The sequence below is a fragment of the Anas platyrhynchos genome, chromosome Z, assembly GCF_047663525.1.
Source record: "Anas platyrhynchos isolate ZD024472 breed Pekin duck chromosome Z, IASCAAS_PekinDuck_T2T, whole genome shotgun sequence".
In the NCBI taxonomy this organism is placed as follows: Eukaryota; Metazoa; Chordata; class Aves; order Anseriformes; family Anatidae; genus Anas; species Anas platyrhynchos.
In genome coordinates, this window is record NC_092621.1 from 52939893 (window position 1) to 52954829 (window position 14937).

Sequence of the window (14937 nt, forward strand, 5' to 3'; positions counted from 1 at the left end):
GCTCTTTCCTGCATTGAGCTGCGTTTAGAGCCTGTGAAAGTAACTGGTGATGTGTTTCCAGAGTGATGACAGTAAAAACCTCTGGCTGCGGAGAACATATGAACCATGGACACTTTCTTCACTGCACAATCAGTGTTTCAGTCCAGATCTAGAAGGAAAGTAGACTAGTTTATCTGCAATGTTTCTCATGACCCCACATAGCAATGACTTGCTATTATTTATAGTGGACATATTTTGTTCTGCACTTCGGCTCAACCAATAACGTAGCAAGCATGGAGTTTCTGTTTTTCTTGCTAATTCATATGGATGTCTTGAGCGCCTTGAATAGACTTTTTTTCTTGCTATTATTGTCATGATGATTTGATTCTCAAGCCAGAAGGGACCAGTCTGGCTCTGTGCTCGGGGGTGAAGGTGCTGGAAGGGCTGTTAGGAAACTCTGAATCTTGAACAGATTTAAAACAGTCCTGAAGGAGATGGTCTTCAATATGAAAATCCGGAATTTCTGTTTTCCCTGCCCACAGCTCAGCCCCCTGCGTCAGTTTGAAGCAACAGGAAAGACATGTCTTTCATGAAGTCAGTGTCCGTGAAATGCTGCCATGTGTGATTGTTTAATCCTGACCTGTGATTTCAGAGAGGAAGGGTGGTTTTGTGGTTAAGGCACAAGACCGCCAGTTCTGGGAGCTCTTGGTTCTGCTGGAGACTTCCGTGCGTGACTGTAGGGAGGACATTTCTCCCTGCCCCACAGTGGAAGTGGACTTCTGCTTGCTTCAAACAGATGGGGACTGTCTCCTGCTTTGTTGCTACACAGTGCCCAAGCTGGAGCTTGGCAGAACAAGGCTCGGCACATCAGTCCTGTTGGCCTGCTGACATGAGGTGGTTTGCATGGTTTATAAGCACAGCCCCTGTTCTTGTTCTCCATTGCTCTGCTTTCGTTCCTTTGTTGTCATGACTGAAATTACAGAGGTAGGCTACCATGAACACCATCTACCTTAGTATTTCTTCTGCTGTGAGACAGTAACTTCAGATGGCCATCCCACCTCCAAATCATGGCAGGGGCTGACATCAGATCTGATCATCTACGAGCGTGGTGGCTCAGTCTGACCTCACGTTTGTGCCTGGGGCTCATCTTGACTTGTGGGACCTGAGTTGCTGACTGGGAGGCTGTACCCTGCCGTGGTGGTGGTGAGGGGAGCCTGCAGTCCTGGTTTTCTGTTGGAGGCAAAGGGAGAGGGGAAAAGTCTGTCCATCCACATCAGCAAAACACAGAGGAACGTCTTTCTGATGTGCTGTACAGATGCTGCAGCTGCATTGCTGAGTGTCAGATGGGTTGCAATAGCTGACCATACCAGTGCTCTTCATCAATCTCAAGTGAGAGAAGACACACGAGTTAAATAACATTCAAGCTGACATTTTGCCTCACGTTTTTTGAGTAACTTGATAGTGTGTCTGAGCTTTTATGGCAGGAAAATATTACAGTAGTTGGCCTCTGGTTGTAAAATGTGTTCTTCTACTCCAAATGTTTGCATTATTAGGTAAGCTTGATACTAGCCTTCAAAAGACCTGTCTGTTTCTTTTGTTTTCTATTTTTGGGGTGGTTCTTTCAACTACTGCTCTTGTATTTCATACACCCTTGTGGGCAAGCAACCTTGGAGGAGAATGTCTGTTTTCAAGAGGAAAGATCTATTAACTTTCATCTTCTTGAAATACCCAGGACAGGAATTTAGACTGATTGCAGTGTGCAGTGCTTTTCTGTGGCTTCACGTGCGAGCTGTTACGCGTGCCTCTGTGACTGGGGGTGTGACATGAGACACTGAGCCGTGAGTGCTAGAAGTAGGACCAGACAGGGTGGGGGAGAAAAAAAGCACAGAGAGAGAGGCTGTCTGTTTGTTTGGGGTGGTGCAGTGGGACCATGATGTTTGGATTTGGCCCCTTGGTCTCACAGAGCTTCCACGTGTGGTCTCAGGCACACAAAGGATATGGCCAAGTAAGCATAGGTTCATGCCCAGCCAGCTGGAAGCTAGGTATTATCCCACAAGCAGTTCTGGTAACTTCACGTGCTGGTAACTTTATGTTCTGTTCCCATCATGTTTTCTTCCAAATGATGATGAAAACCCCTTCAGGCATTTGTAGGAGTTGCCTTAGAAGTCAGCTTTGATTTTCAGCAAATTCTAGTGCCGAGCAAGTCTGAAAATACTCGGCGTGATAAAAAGGAAGGGGAGAAATACCCTGTTAACCCTGGACGGGTTAATTACAGTTGTGAAGGATGGCAGGCTGTTCCTCCCCATGGTGATTACAGAGAGGCCAGCAGGAGTCCAAGCACTGTTCATGTTGCTTTCTTACAACTACCTACAGAGTCTGCTGCTGACCAAGAAAATCCTACTTTCGCATGGCAGACCCAGTGCATTTGCTCTTCTCCCCTCAAACAAACAACAGTGAGGATTCAGAAAAATAGGGGAATTATTGCTTGATATTTTTTTTTGAAGGTGCATGGCCCCTTTAAGAGGAACTTGAAAAATCCTCCGAACAGGGACAGACTACATGAAAAATCTTGCAAACATCTGAACTTTGCATGCTAGGGCACCTTCAGCCAGCTACCCTTTTGTCCACCCGAGTCTCTGAACCATTGATGATCTCACCAAAAAAACAAACAAGCCGCAGGAGCGCTCGGGCAGCTCGTGCCTTTTCAGGAGCAGCCAAGGAATGGGGCTGGGGAGGTTTTCCTTCAGCAGCACTGAGGCCGGCTGCTTTAGCCTCTGCAGGGGAGGAGGACAGCGTGAGGCGGCCGCACGTTATGGCAGCAGCGGCGGGTGGTTTCCTTGCGAGGTTTCCTGCAAACGCAGAGGGCGAGGAAGCAGCCTTTGTCCTGAAGTAACCTCTGCATCGCTGCGGCCGAGGGTGGTGGTGGTGGCGGCGGCTGCTCGCGCGGAACCAGAAGGCGACAGGGCGTTTGTAACTGGAGATGTGGACGAGGGAGCGATGACCGACAGTAACCCGGCGCGCTTCGTGCCGCAGGAGCAGCGCCTGTGGCCTGCTGCCGGGGCGCCCACAGCCTGCCCGGGCTGGGCCTGGCACCACGGGCGATGGGGTTTCTGCCCCAGGGTGGGTTTACTAGGAGGGATCACCAGCCTGGTGAAGCGAAAAAATGAAATGCTGGGGGTAGCAGCAGCTGCTGTTACTCCGCCTGTTACTCCTAGGGCTGCCTGCGGGACTTTTCCTGTCAGGGCTCGATCTTGGCTGTGGGCTCCCACATCCTGCTCTTCCTTGAGTAGACAAAGCAGCGTGATGCCCTGCTGGTGGGCTCAGCATCACCTGGAAATCCTCACCCCAGCAAATCCCGTCAGGCCTCCTCTCTCGGCTCTCCCTGCCATAGCTGCTTCCCTGGTCTCCACTTACTTAAGCATAGTGAAAAGCGAGTTGGCCTCTCGAAAGAAAGAAACAGCATGAGGGGCAGTCAGTTGCTTAAGCTCCGGGCTTGTGAACTTTAATACTGTACATGGATTTGTAATTTCCAGATGGCTCGCATCTGCTGTGAGGGAGATATGCATTTGTTTAAAACTGGGAGATGGAAGGTGAAGGTGAAGCTTTGTGAAAAGAAAACGGAAAAAAAGTGTTTGCAGAAATTTCGCCAGAGTGGTTAAGATTTGTTCCTATGTTTTCATGCAGTTCTATATGAGCTGGTCTCTTTTTGTCTGCACACATCAGACTTAGAAATATTTTGTGGTAGAGTACATATAGTAGTTTTGTAGAGTACATCTTATAGTTACTATTAGCATAATTAAATACGGACTACTAAGTCCCTCCATGGTCCATGTACCAGCTGAGTCTTGCATTCAGTAAGAGCACAGGGATTATGTGAACCTGAGTCTTTGTGCAAGGCTAATGCTGGAGTAGATTTCACCCCAGTGCAGGGTTATAGCTTGGTCTCCCTTGCTGCTTCTGTGTCTGACTAATGGAGAGTGTGTGCAAATTGAGTTTAAGTATTAAATAAAGTTGCTTTTAATCCCTCCCTCCCCCCGTTTTGAGATCAAGACATCATAGTTTGACATCTCTCAAAGCTGCTGTGCTTCAGAGCATTTTGCTAGCAGCTCCTGCTTTCTTTATGCTATTGTTTGCGTAATCCCCTCTCCCCTATTTGTCAGCTGTTGCTTTTCCTGTTCAGAGCTCTCACATGAATTTCCTTTTGGCTTTGCCCTGACCAAAATGTTGCTGGTTTTGTCACTTTTCAGACTTGAAACTTCGGGATTTCCTGGTTGACAACGAGACGTTCTCAGACTTCCTCTATCATAATGTGTCCATGCCATCATCTGCAGTAGAGGAGCTACTGAACGCAGAGGTCAAGCTCCAGCAGGTAAAGAGCGCTTTCAACCACTAAAATAATGGTCAGTCCATTGTTTGTTTAACTATAGTGCCATGATCCACAGTGCAGGACCCCTCTGTGCTAGGTGCTGTACAGAGAGGAAAATGTAATCCCTGCTTCTCTCTTCCTCCTTACCCTCAACTTACTGTTTTATTTGGTTGTAAACTGTAAAAAGACACTGAGACCCACAAGGAAATGTTTTGATTAGCATAAGAAACTAGCCTTGTACCCTTCAGGCTAAATGGAATTTCCTATTTCCCATCCTTTTTTTTTTTTTCTTTTTTTTTTTTTTTTCCACCCAGTGAAACATTAATTAGGTTGCTAGTGCTGCACCTGAGTCAGGGCAGTCTCAGACAGGAGTACAGACTGGATGGGGCCTTGGCCAACCTGATCTAATGGGTAGTATCCCTGCCTGTGCCAGGGAGGTTGGAGTTAGATGGATGATCTTTAATGCCCCTTCCAACCCGAGCCAGTCTAAGATTCTAGGTGCAGCTGCTGCCCCCCTTCCACATAGTGTCTCATTCTTCAGTGAATTCTCGCCAGCCATCTTTTTCAGTGCAGTTTCATAATTATTCCTACAAGTTAAGTTGTACTAAAAAAAAAAAGGTGAAAAAAAATAGATGACAAATCTATAAATGGGTGACAGCTTCTCTCACATAAGGCTGTACAGAAAGGCCAATTCCGATTATGCAAACCTCTCACGGTAAATGCAGCCTTCTCCTGCAGTCTGTCGGTGCCCTATAGTTGCCTGATAAGCCCAGCATTACAGTTTGTAAGCAAGCAGGGAACTGGAATTTCTGAGGAGAAAGTTCACTGATGTTACTGTAATGTACTCCAGTGTCCTAAGCAGGGTCATGTATCCAGTGCACCACATACGCTACAGAAGCATAAAATTGGCCAAAGCCTTGTCCAGATGTGCACGTTGCTTCCTGGGGCAGAGAAGCTCAACCTCGTGTTTCTCTGATAGTAGCAGGCATGCTGAGGGGCCATGGGGTTTGGAAGGAGCCCAGACCACCAGTGGGCAGGCAGCTGTGTGATCACATGCTGGATCATGGCTCGGATGGCAGGAGTAGGGCCACATCTGCGGGAAAAAGGCTGAGGTCCTGGTCTGGGCTGCCGCGTGACCCATTCAATGGCAGTGAGGAGTAAATAACAGTGGCCAGGGTGTATGCTGCCTGGCACAAATCTCCCTGTTTTATACAACAGGGACAGTCCCAGGAGAGGACAGTGTGACCTGTGAAGCTAAAACAGTCACCTGTGACTGCTTTCTTGGAAATGAGCTTGGCATTTTGGGAGTCTTAGGGAACTAACCTGCCATTTATTTGCTTATTGAAGACGCTGTGGCTTCGGGTGGTTCAAAAATGTTGAAAAGAATTGGCTAGGTGTGACTGGGTAGGTTGGAAGGGTAGGTAGGGCCTTTGTGTTAGGGTCATGAGCCATGGATGGGCTGTGTTTGGTAAGAGTATCTTTTATCCAAAGGAGCTTGAAATCTGAGTGAAATAGATGGTCAGACACTAGAGATTTGTTCATCCTCATTTTTTAAGTGAGCACTGAGAGACACTGGTTTTCTGTATATCCACCCAGGGAAGCTATTTTTGACTGAGCCCACAACTCCTGAGTGTCATTCCAGTTTCACAGGAATATCCCTTTTACAGCATGTGGTAGTAACGCTGCTGGCAAAAAAAAAAAAAAAATCTTTCTAAAAAGTCTTGACTTCTTGATGCAGGAGCTATTCTGTGTATTCAGCCGAGTGTGCAGCATAGAAACATCCTATTTTTGGCATGTGGATGCAGACTAAAGTTAAAGGTTTGCATAAGTGTTGCATTATAAATCTCTTCCCTCTCATATCATTTCCATCTGCTTGTTTTCTGAACATAGTGCGCTTTTTCCCCCTGGATTGTTGATGCCCTTTTGGTTTTGAAAGACAAGAAAATTCTCAAGCTTACCAGCATTACGCAGAAACTGTTAACTCTTCTGGGATGTAGATCAATCCTCTTTAGTTTTTGCTGGAAGTTGGGCAATGCATGTTGGGTATTACAAAAGAACAGAAAGCATAAACTGTAAAGCTCTTGTTCACTGTGTGTTCACAATAAAATTGTTCACTCTCTCTAGCCCCAAGGCAAACAAAATATCCTTTCCAAAAAGATTTCAGATTTTCTTTGTGTTTATTACTTTTTTGAAATGTGTACCTGTTTGCTGTGCACCTGTTTCTTGTTGAACAAACCTAGATGTTTTATTGACCTTATTAAAGAAATAAACTTGCCTAACAGGGCTGAAAGGTGTTCGTGATCAATCAGAGCAATTTTACGCATTTCCTTCACAAACAAGGTGATTGTTTGTGGATGAGTAAACCTCATCCACAAGCAAACCATCACCTTAAGTAAAAATATGCCCATAAAAGAAGACTTGAGGATCTTATCTCTTGCTTGTTGCAGTCAGTAAGATTATTCTTTATTTCACTGGTACATTATCTGCCCCCGAAACATTGCAAAATGTTTATCTTGGCTGCTAGTAAAGAGATGCATCAAGAGCTACAGGAGAAGGTGATCCTGATCCAGAACCACACTGAAAACGTAGCTGGCAGATACAACTAAGGAGTTGGGGACATAGGTCTTTTGCCCTTCACATATATTTGCCAGACTTGTGTCTGGTCACAAGCCTTGCTTTGTCCCTGTGGCTCAGTTCCCAGAAGACAGAATATTGGGCAATGCGTGTACCCTTGGTTGGAGAAAATGGCTGCTGTGGAGGACAAGATTACCGCTGCTCTGAGCACGTGTGCAGGGAAGTGGAGAGAGACCTGTGTCCCCCAGGACTTTTCCCCCACGTACTCTGCAGGGAAACATGTTTTTCTTGGAATTCAGAGTTGCGTGTGGGTCGGGACCGTGCAACTTGTAGAGAAAAATGCCCTCTTCCCTCTATCTGGAAGTGCCATGAATGGTTAGTTTTTTCTAGGTGATAACCAGCTTTGTTCTATGACTCTTACACGTAGGGAGATTTATATGCTTTTCTCACTTCTCTAGGTCATAGTGTCTGGCTACCGAATGCGACTGCGAGATCTCTGCAATAGCTCAATGCTGTCTGAATTTCTTACAATCCAAAATCAGTCAGTGGCCATGGACTCTGAAGCCTTCCTTTGCGCCTTACCAAAGGAAAAGCTCCTTGCAGCCGAACAAGCCTTCCGTGCTAACCTGAATCCTTTGAAGCCTCTTCAGGTGAGTCTAATAGTTGAACTTGTGAGAAGCTATCGTTGACATTGTGATGTTTTCAATCTGGGAATTTATCTCTGTATTTCTAGAGTGAATTGTTTATTGGCATTAAGAAAGAATATGGTCTTTATCATTGAAGCTTGAACAAAGTTGCTTCTTCCTGTCATTCCTACCCTTTCCGTTGCAGTGTTACTTGCATAGTGTAAATGTGTGTGGGCTATGATTTAGTTTGTCAAGAGGAAAATATTTATGCGGTATAGTAACAAACAGATGATGGGTTGTCCCTGTGTTTTGGTCAGCTGTATCGCAGCTGAAATGAGCACAGATGTTACACCGGCCCATGCTGGGTGCTAAAACCGTCATCCTCTGCACTTAGCAAGGGGCTGTATGTAGAGTGCGGAAATTCCTCGCCAAGAGCAGGTTTAATTCATATGAAGAGGAGTCAATAGTTAAAGACCCTGCTTGAAAGGCTGACCAACTAAACAGATTTTGGAGCAAGTGCTCCAAAACTCATTGAAATTAAGGAAAACGTATCAATTAGGGGGTGATTGCAGTCCGGGCAGACTTAGCCACTTATTCTAAGAAACCCCAGTGATGTTTTGTTGTTACATGCCCACAATATCTGGATAAAGAGCAAAAGTTTGAGGAAGTTAGTGCTGGAAATATCAGAGAGAAGGGACCACAGAACCCACTCTGTTACCCAGTAAAACAAACACTCTCTTGTGTGCACTGAAAGAAATAAACACTTCGGCTGTGTGAGTTTCCAGATTTGATGAGCCTTTCAGGACAGAAAGTCATGTACCACTTGCTTGGCTTTGTCCCCAGTCAAAGAGGGTCATTAATAAGTACCGGAATCATGTTACTCTTCAGTGCAGTGCACAGTGGACAGTTCTCTCTGCCGATCATTTTCGGTTTGCCATGTGTCCCCCATCTGCATTTTTTCTTTCTTGCTGGAAGAGCAAGCTAATCATGAGTATTAAGAAATGAGGTAACATTACTGAAACCATCCTCGTAACAAAAATGAGCAAAAAATGAAAAAAAAAACAGAAAACGGCTATAAGCAATTTCTTTTGTGCAGTTCGATGTATATGCATGCATTCACTTCAAATCTTTCAGAGTCTCTAGAGTTTTTGGAACTGAGCAGGATGAAAGTAACCAGCTAGCACCATTCATCATCGTCCTTTTGGGCCCTCTGGAGACTCCAGGTTGTTTTTACTCATGTTTGAAAGTCTCTACAATGGAGCTGGCAGAAGCAGATACTATGTCTCTGTTGTTACATCTGTATTGTTTACTGGTGAAAGAAGGAGTCATAAGCCACTCTGATAGTGCTACTTGGCAACAGCAAAGTAGAGATATTAAGAGCAATTTTGGGTGACTTCTGAGAATTGTGCTCATGAGCCTGGCTTCAGAGAAGCCCAAGGCCTGAAGCCAGAAGTTCTAAACCTGCTGTATATTGTACACCATCCAGTAGAGGTCCATGGGTTTCTTCAGAAAAATGTTGCATGCTATCCACTAGTAAAAGCTGCTGTAATGGCTCAGTGAGTGAAATAAAACCAAGTTGCTTCAGTATGGCCAGGCAAAATGATTAAAATAACATCAGGATCATGACCAATACATTTGAAACTTGGTGGCTTTAAAGGCTGAAAAAAAAATGCCTTGACCTGTAGTAACATCTTGGAACAAAGAGAGAACTTTCTGTTCTTAAACAAAGAAGGCTTTTGACAAATAGCTTATCATTAAAGGCAGTGGGGTCAAATCTTGGACAAGCACGCTGAAGCTAGCGTGCACCCTATCCACTACAGAGCCTGCAAACCAATGCCAACAAGTTGACTGTCCCAGAGATTTATTTTTAATTTTTGGCTTAATCCCCTTGATGTCAGTAAAAGTAAAGTAAAAGTAAGGGCCAAGTCAGATGCAGGTACAACAGAAATTTAGAGGCAGGTATTTGGCTCACATGATGAGACCTAAGCTCTGCTTGCTGGTTTTTGGGGAGGCAGAGAAAAAAAACATCTTAATATAATTAGGTAGATATAACTGGAATGACGAGGACTTGGAAAAATGTACAAGAACTGTGTAAGTTCAACACTAAAGTCTTGAACAGTAAAATGGAAGTTTTTGCTGTTCAAGTGGCTGTCATGTCTGGTGTGCTGCATATGGAAGATGCAGGCCAGCATCCACCTGCGTGCTCTTGCCCCTGTACATTCCTGTTTGTTGTTCCCTCCGCAAGACCATAAGCAAATTGCGTTAGGGAATTGACCTGGATTAGAGTGAACTAATGTAATTGTATGGTTACACAAACATATGTGCAGAAAGATGGAGGGGGGTTGGTATAAGACTGGGAACCAAGTGGTCGGGGTGTACGGGGAGGGGGCTTGAGACCCCTGTGTCAACACATGCTTCTATCATCTTAAAGTGTTTGTGCCTTTGCAGCCTGAGGGAAACAATAAGTGTTTCAGGTAACTCACAACAAAACAGTATTTTTTTTTTTTGTGAATTACGAAGAGAGCAGAGTTTTAAAAAGCAAATTAGAACAGGTGCACAGTGAAATGTGTGAGCTCTGAATGTCATGGCACTGTAAAGGAAGTCTGAAAAAGAAGGCAAAAACTCAATACTTGTCTTTGCATATCTGCTCATCTGTTCTATCCCAAACAGACACTTGAGTGTTGCACAAAGTGGATTAGTACAGTTAAGATAAAGGATTTCCAATTAAAATTTTTACCTACGCTTTTCTAGCTCTGCCACTGATCCTTTGTGTGACTTTCATTTACCCTACTCCTGTAGGGTGAGAAAACAGAGCCAGGATGGTAGAGGTATGGTGGGGAAGTTCAGGTAGGCCTCCTTGTTACCTCCTTTGTAAGAACCTATTTGGGGAGGGCTTTTTACATGGAAGAAAATCTGGGAGTGATCACAGGGTGCCATGGCAAAGGATCAGCTTTCCTTCTTGAAGGGAGTATTCGATCTGCTAGAAGCAACAAATGTTTATAAAAGTCAGATTCTTTTTTCTAGGTCCCACTCATTCCCTGAAGCCTTTTTGGCCAACAATAAGAACAATGGGCTGTAGTACATTTTGTTCAAGCCAGTTGCAGGCACAGCTTGTCTTCAGTGGAAGGTTTGCCTTCCACTGGGTGTATTCAGTGAGACTAAAGTGGGGCAGGAGAAGCTGGTTGGAGAAAAACAGAGAAACAGAACCTCTAATTCCATGCAGACAAGTTTTATTTTCAGCTATCTCTCTGTGCTAGGCCAGGAGTTGTCCCATGGAAGAACTGTGCAGGCAGGGGAAGGTTATCAAGAGCAATGGCATTAAGTCAGAGATGTCCCAACAGACTGGTGTTGATGGGTAGGGACTGTCTTATAGCATAAACTTACATGTCTGTGCAACAACTTTTACCTCTGCAAATCTCCCCAGTTTCAAAAACAACTTGGAGGGAGACTGTTAAGTGTCAGAGACGTTTCAGATTGGCCTTGTGGGATTTTGTCTCAGCAGTGCTGCTTAAGAAGGGCTTTGCCACATTCACTTCCAGTGGTGTGGGTCTATAACAAGCCATAAACATGTTGTGGCTTCTGTACTGTAGTGGTGCTAGAAGGAGTGTGGGTGAGCACATGAAACTCCAATTGTTCTTTTCCCTTCATAATGCAGCTGGCATTTTGTCATATGGTTAGCATGAACTAAGTATTGAATGTTGAATGCATTCCAGTTGAAAAAAAATGGCTTTAGAAAAGGTCTCTTAATGTAAATACATGCTGCAACTAAACTTGTGGCTTTCCTTGCTCTTTTGAGTGTTTTCGGTCAAGCACAATGATATCATGATTTCAAGCAGCTGTACTTTGGGACTTCCACTCCCAGGAAACAAAAGCAGAAACACAAAGCATGTGATTTTTCTGCAAAGTTCAGTGCTCAGTTTCCACTAAGATCAGCGTAAAATTGTAATAACTGTTTCAAAGCAAACATGGCAGTGGTCTCTTAAGCAGAAGCAATTAGCTGTTATGCTGCAGCAAGTGACAATTTTGTTATAACCTCCCAGCACTTCAAATACGGATGTGTTCTCATGTATGTTAAAGAGTTTTCCATCCCTTCTAGCAGGAGCTGACAGGTGGGTTTATTTAAGGCTTGTCTTGACTGGGCAGTCAACTCTAGTTACCTCGAGTATTTCTGTGTTTTGTGTCCTGTAAGCGCGCACATGAGAGCACACAGCGTGTGCTTAGTGCATTGGGTAGCTGCAGAATATTAAGACATTTGCATGCCCTAAAAGGCAAGACTAGATGAAGGCATAACTTACCAGCCACCAGCACAGTAATTGTACGGGGCAGCTCTGTTCAAAACCTGCTAGAACTCTGTCTTTCCACCATGTGCCAGGAAAAGACAGGTGATGTCATTACCCCCACAGGTGATGTCATTACCCCCACCTTGTTCTAGCGAAAACACCTGCAAAATACACTGTCACACTGGGACCAATCCTACTTGAGAAGCGCTGAATCTAGAGGACACTTCTGAATGTAAAGAACTATGCAGAGCCACTGCAAAAAGTTCTTTTCCAGGGAAACTGATGACATTTCAGGGCCAGATTTGAAAACTTGAATCTCATAAGGCTTACATACTTGTTCAGACCGAAGTCCTATTCAACCCGGTGTCCCTTGAGTGCTACTCCAACAGCGCTACTTCTTCAGCTAAGCCTGGAAACTTGGTATTTTTTTTTCTGTCATGAGTTCTTCTTAGCCTTTTTCAGTCCCATGTTAACTTTTACCTTCAGCATTGCATAGTGTGCACATAATTTCTCCATTTTGACTGGGTTGTGTGTGAAGTAGCTCCTTCGGTTTGTATTAAACCAATCATTACAATGGAAGCCCTCTGTTCTTCTGTGATGAGGTGCAGTGAACAATCATGCCCTATTCATGTTCTCCATCCCACTACTAATTCTACAGACCCCTGTCATATCCTCTGCTTGTCAATAAGATTTCTGTTGAAGAACTGTGGTCTCTTGTTCTTCCATCAGAGGCCATTTGTATCTTAAAATCATACTTGTGGCCTTCTTCTGTACTTGTGTTCTTTTGGAGATGGAGGATCCAAAATTGCACATAGTACTTGAGAGACAAGAAAGCACCATGGATGTATATTGATGTTGACCTGTCTTATCATTGTAATTCTGCGATCTCTTCTCTGTGTGGTGCTAGCTAGTTCAGAACCATCCCAGGGTATCTTGAGGTAGAACTGTCTTCTCCCTGTGTACTTTACTTTGCAGCACTGAATTTCATCTGGCACTTTATAACAGTGTGTCAACATGAGGTCTTTCACTAATCCTTTGCAATTGGCTTTCAACTTTCACTATTCCGAACCAATTAGTATCATCAGAAAACCCTTCCTCATCCACCCTGTCCCTGAATCACTTCTGAATACACCGAACAATGCAAATCTGCATAGAGCTTGATGAAGTGTAATGGAGCTGACCGGGCTTGTCTTACAGTATGCACGAATCTAGGACTTCCTACTTCATCTCATTGCTGAAGTGGTAGTGCAGGTACGTAGCTTTGATATTTGCTGTGTGTATTCCTTTAAAATGGCTTGAAGATCTTAGCCTGTGGGGAGTTTTAATTGCTTTTCTTCTAGCTCTGATGTGTTTTGGTTTATGTGAACCTTAAGGTCTGTGTTCGGTAGAAATTCATAGACGCTAGAAAGCCTCCCTGAATTTACAGCTGGCTTTGGAGCAGGCATGAACTGAGCACTCAGCAAAGTTAGCTAGGTGTAAATATCCCAGCAGCAGATCAGTGGAACAGTGCCCAGTTACACCAGCTGACACCGTCCAACTCTTACTACCCTTCAGCAAGTCAGCTGGAGCATGTGAAAGACTCCAGACTTTGCTTCCAGCAATTGCCTTGGGAAGGATGGAAAAAATGAAAGGCTTCAGCCCAAAAGATTTGTACTAAAATCAAGGGTCTTGACTGTTCCTCTGTGTCACAATGCTGTAACATGTAGCTATGAATGTGAAATCTTAGGAAATGATTTTAATCCTCATTCCTCTGAAAGAAGGATTGTGTCCAAAGCATTAGGCTAAAGAGTCTTGATGCTTCTCTTGCAATAAATGTTTCTCATACAAGGTAGTGCTTTAACTTTATCCAGAAATAAAACAGAAGAAAACAGAAGAAAAAACAAAAGAAAAACCCAGCCCCCCCTCCAGTTACATGGAGGGCAGGTATAAACAGGGAGTTGTCTTCAGTGGGACTCCCAGGTCAAGCAACTGCTAGAGCAAATGGAGTTTCCAGGAAGAAACCGTGCCTTCCACTTCTAGAAACCTGTCACTATTTCTCTTGTGGTGCTGTTGCTTTATGGAACCTGGTTCTTTTAAAATGCACCACTGGTTTAGTCTGAAAATGCACAGGCCTGATGGGAGGACTCAGGTGATGAAGATCACCTGAAGGTGAGATGTGCTGTGCAGCAGGATTTCTGAGCTGGAAGCTGTGGAGTCTCCATGGCATTACGGGGTGCGGAAGCCTGGGGTTGCTTGAGTTCAAGGTTGCACGGAGAGCCTGTCTTCCCCGTCAATCACTTTGCTTTGTAAGCAGTCCTAACTATTCTTCTCTACAAGGATGTCTACAATGGTTTAATTTCCACGTTGGTTGGTGCCTGTCAGTGACTCCCACCTTCTTTTTATCTCTTGCAGAGACACATTTCTTTTAACTCTTCCTTGCGGGATCTGTCAGAAACTGTGGAGGCTTTGAAAGAGAGCCTGGGAAAGCTTGTTAAAGAGGTAAGTGTGTCCTTTGTGTCAGAAGAATACATTGGTGTGGTGGTGGCTGCCCGTGCCTGTGGTCGAGTACAAGAAGCACAAGTCTCCTTGGTGCAACTCAAAGTCAAGCCCCTTGCTGTTTTTCAAATTTCCCCACCGTCCTACAGCTATTGTCCCTGTATGTTGACAGAGGCAGCACCTGCTGTGCAACCCCTTGGCGCACAGAACTCCAAATCGTGGACACCAATCTTTAGGCATGTGGCTAAAAGATTGGGTACACCCAGGAGGCACAGGAGTTACATTTTCTGTGGGGTTTACTTTCTCAGCGGTGGCACAACAGTTACCTTTGCAATATACATCTGTTGACTAGCAGCAGCTCGCAAACTACCTGTGGAGGTTTGCCTCCGTTTCAGCTTTTTCACTCCGTTGCCAACCATGCCAGGTGTGTTTCTATGTTGCAGATACTTGCTCTTAGGTTTGGTGAGGGTATGGCATGTGGAAGAGGTGTTGTGGATGTTACAACTGAGCAAACTGCAGGGTACTGTTTGCTCTTTGTCTTTGGATAAGTAGCTTTTGGGGGCAGAGATTGTTTTCTGATCTTTGTGGGGCACCCAATGCAGTGGCATCACAGCAGCAGCTGAGAAAGGCTCCGGCA

The 14937-nt window shown here is 44.6% G+C and overlaps 1 protein-coding gene across 3 annotated transcripts in view; it reads left to right on the forward strand.

Moving 5' to 3' along the window:
* Nucleotides 1-14937, forward strand: part of ABCA1 (ATP binding cassette subfamily A member 1) — a 91386-nt gene that overhangs the window by 38737 nt on the left and 37712 nt on the right. For all 3 annotated transcript variants that reach the window (XM_038169977.2, XM_038169979.2, XM_038169978.2), the window contains exons 6-8: nucleotides 4227-4348; nucleotides 7378-7569; nucleotides 14217-14303. In XM_038169977.2, the coding sequence (XP_038025905.1) occupies nucleotides 4227-4348; nucleotides 7378-7569; nucleotides 14217-14303 (401 nt within the window). The remainder of the gene's footprint in view (nucleotides 1-4226; nucleotides 4349-7377; nucleotides 7570-14216; nucleotides 14304-14937) is intronic.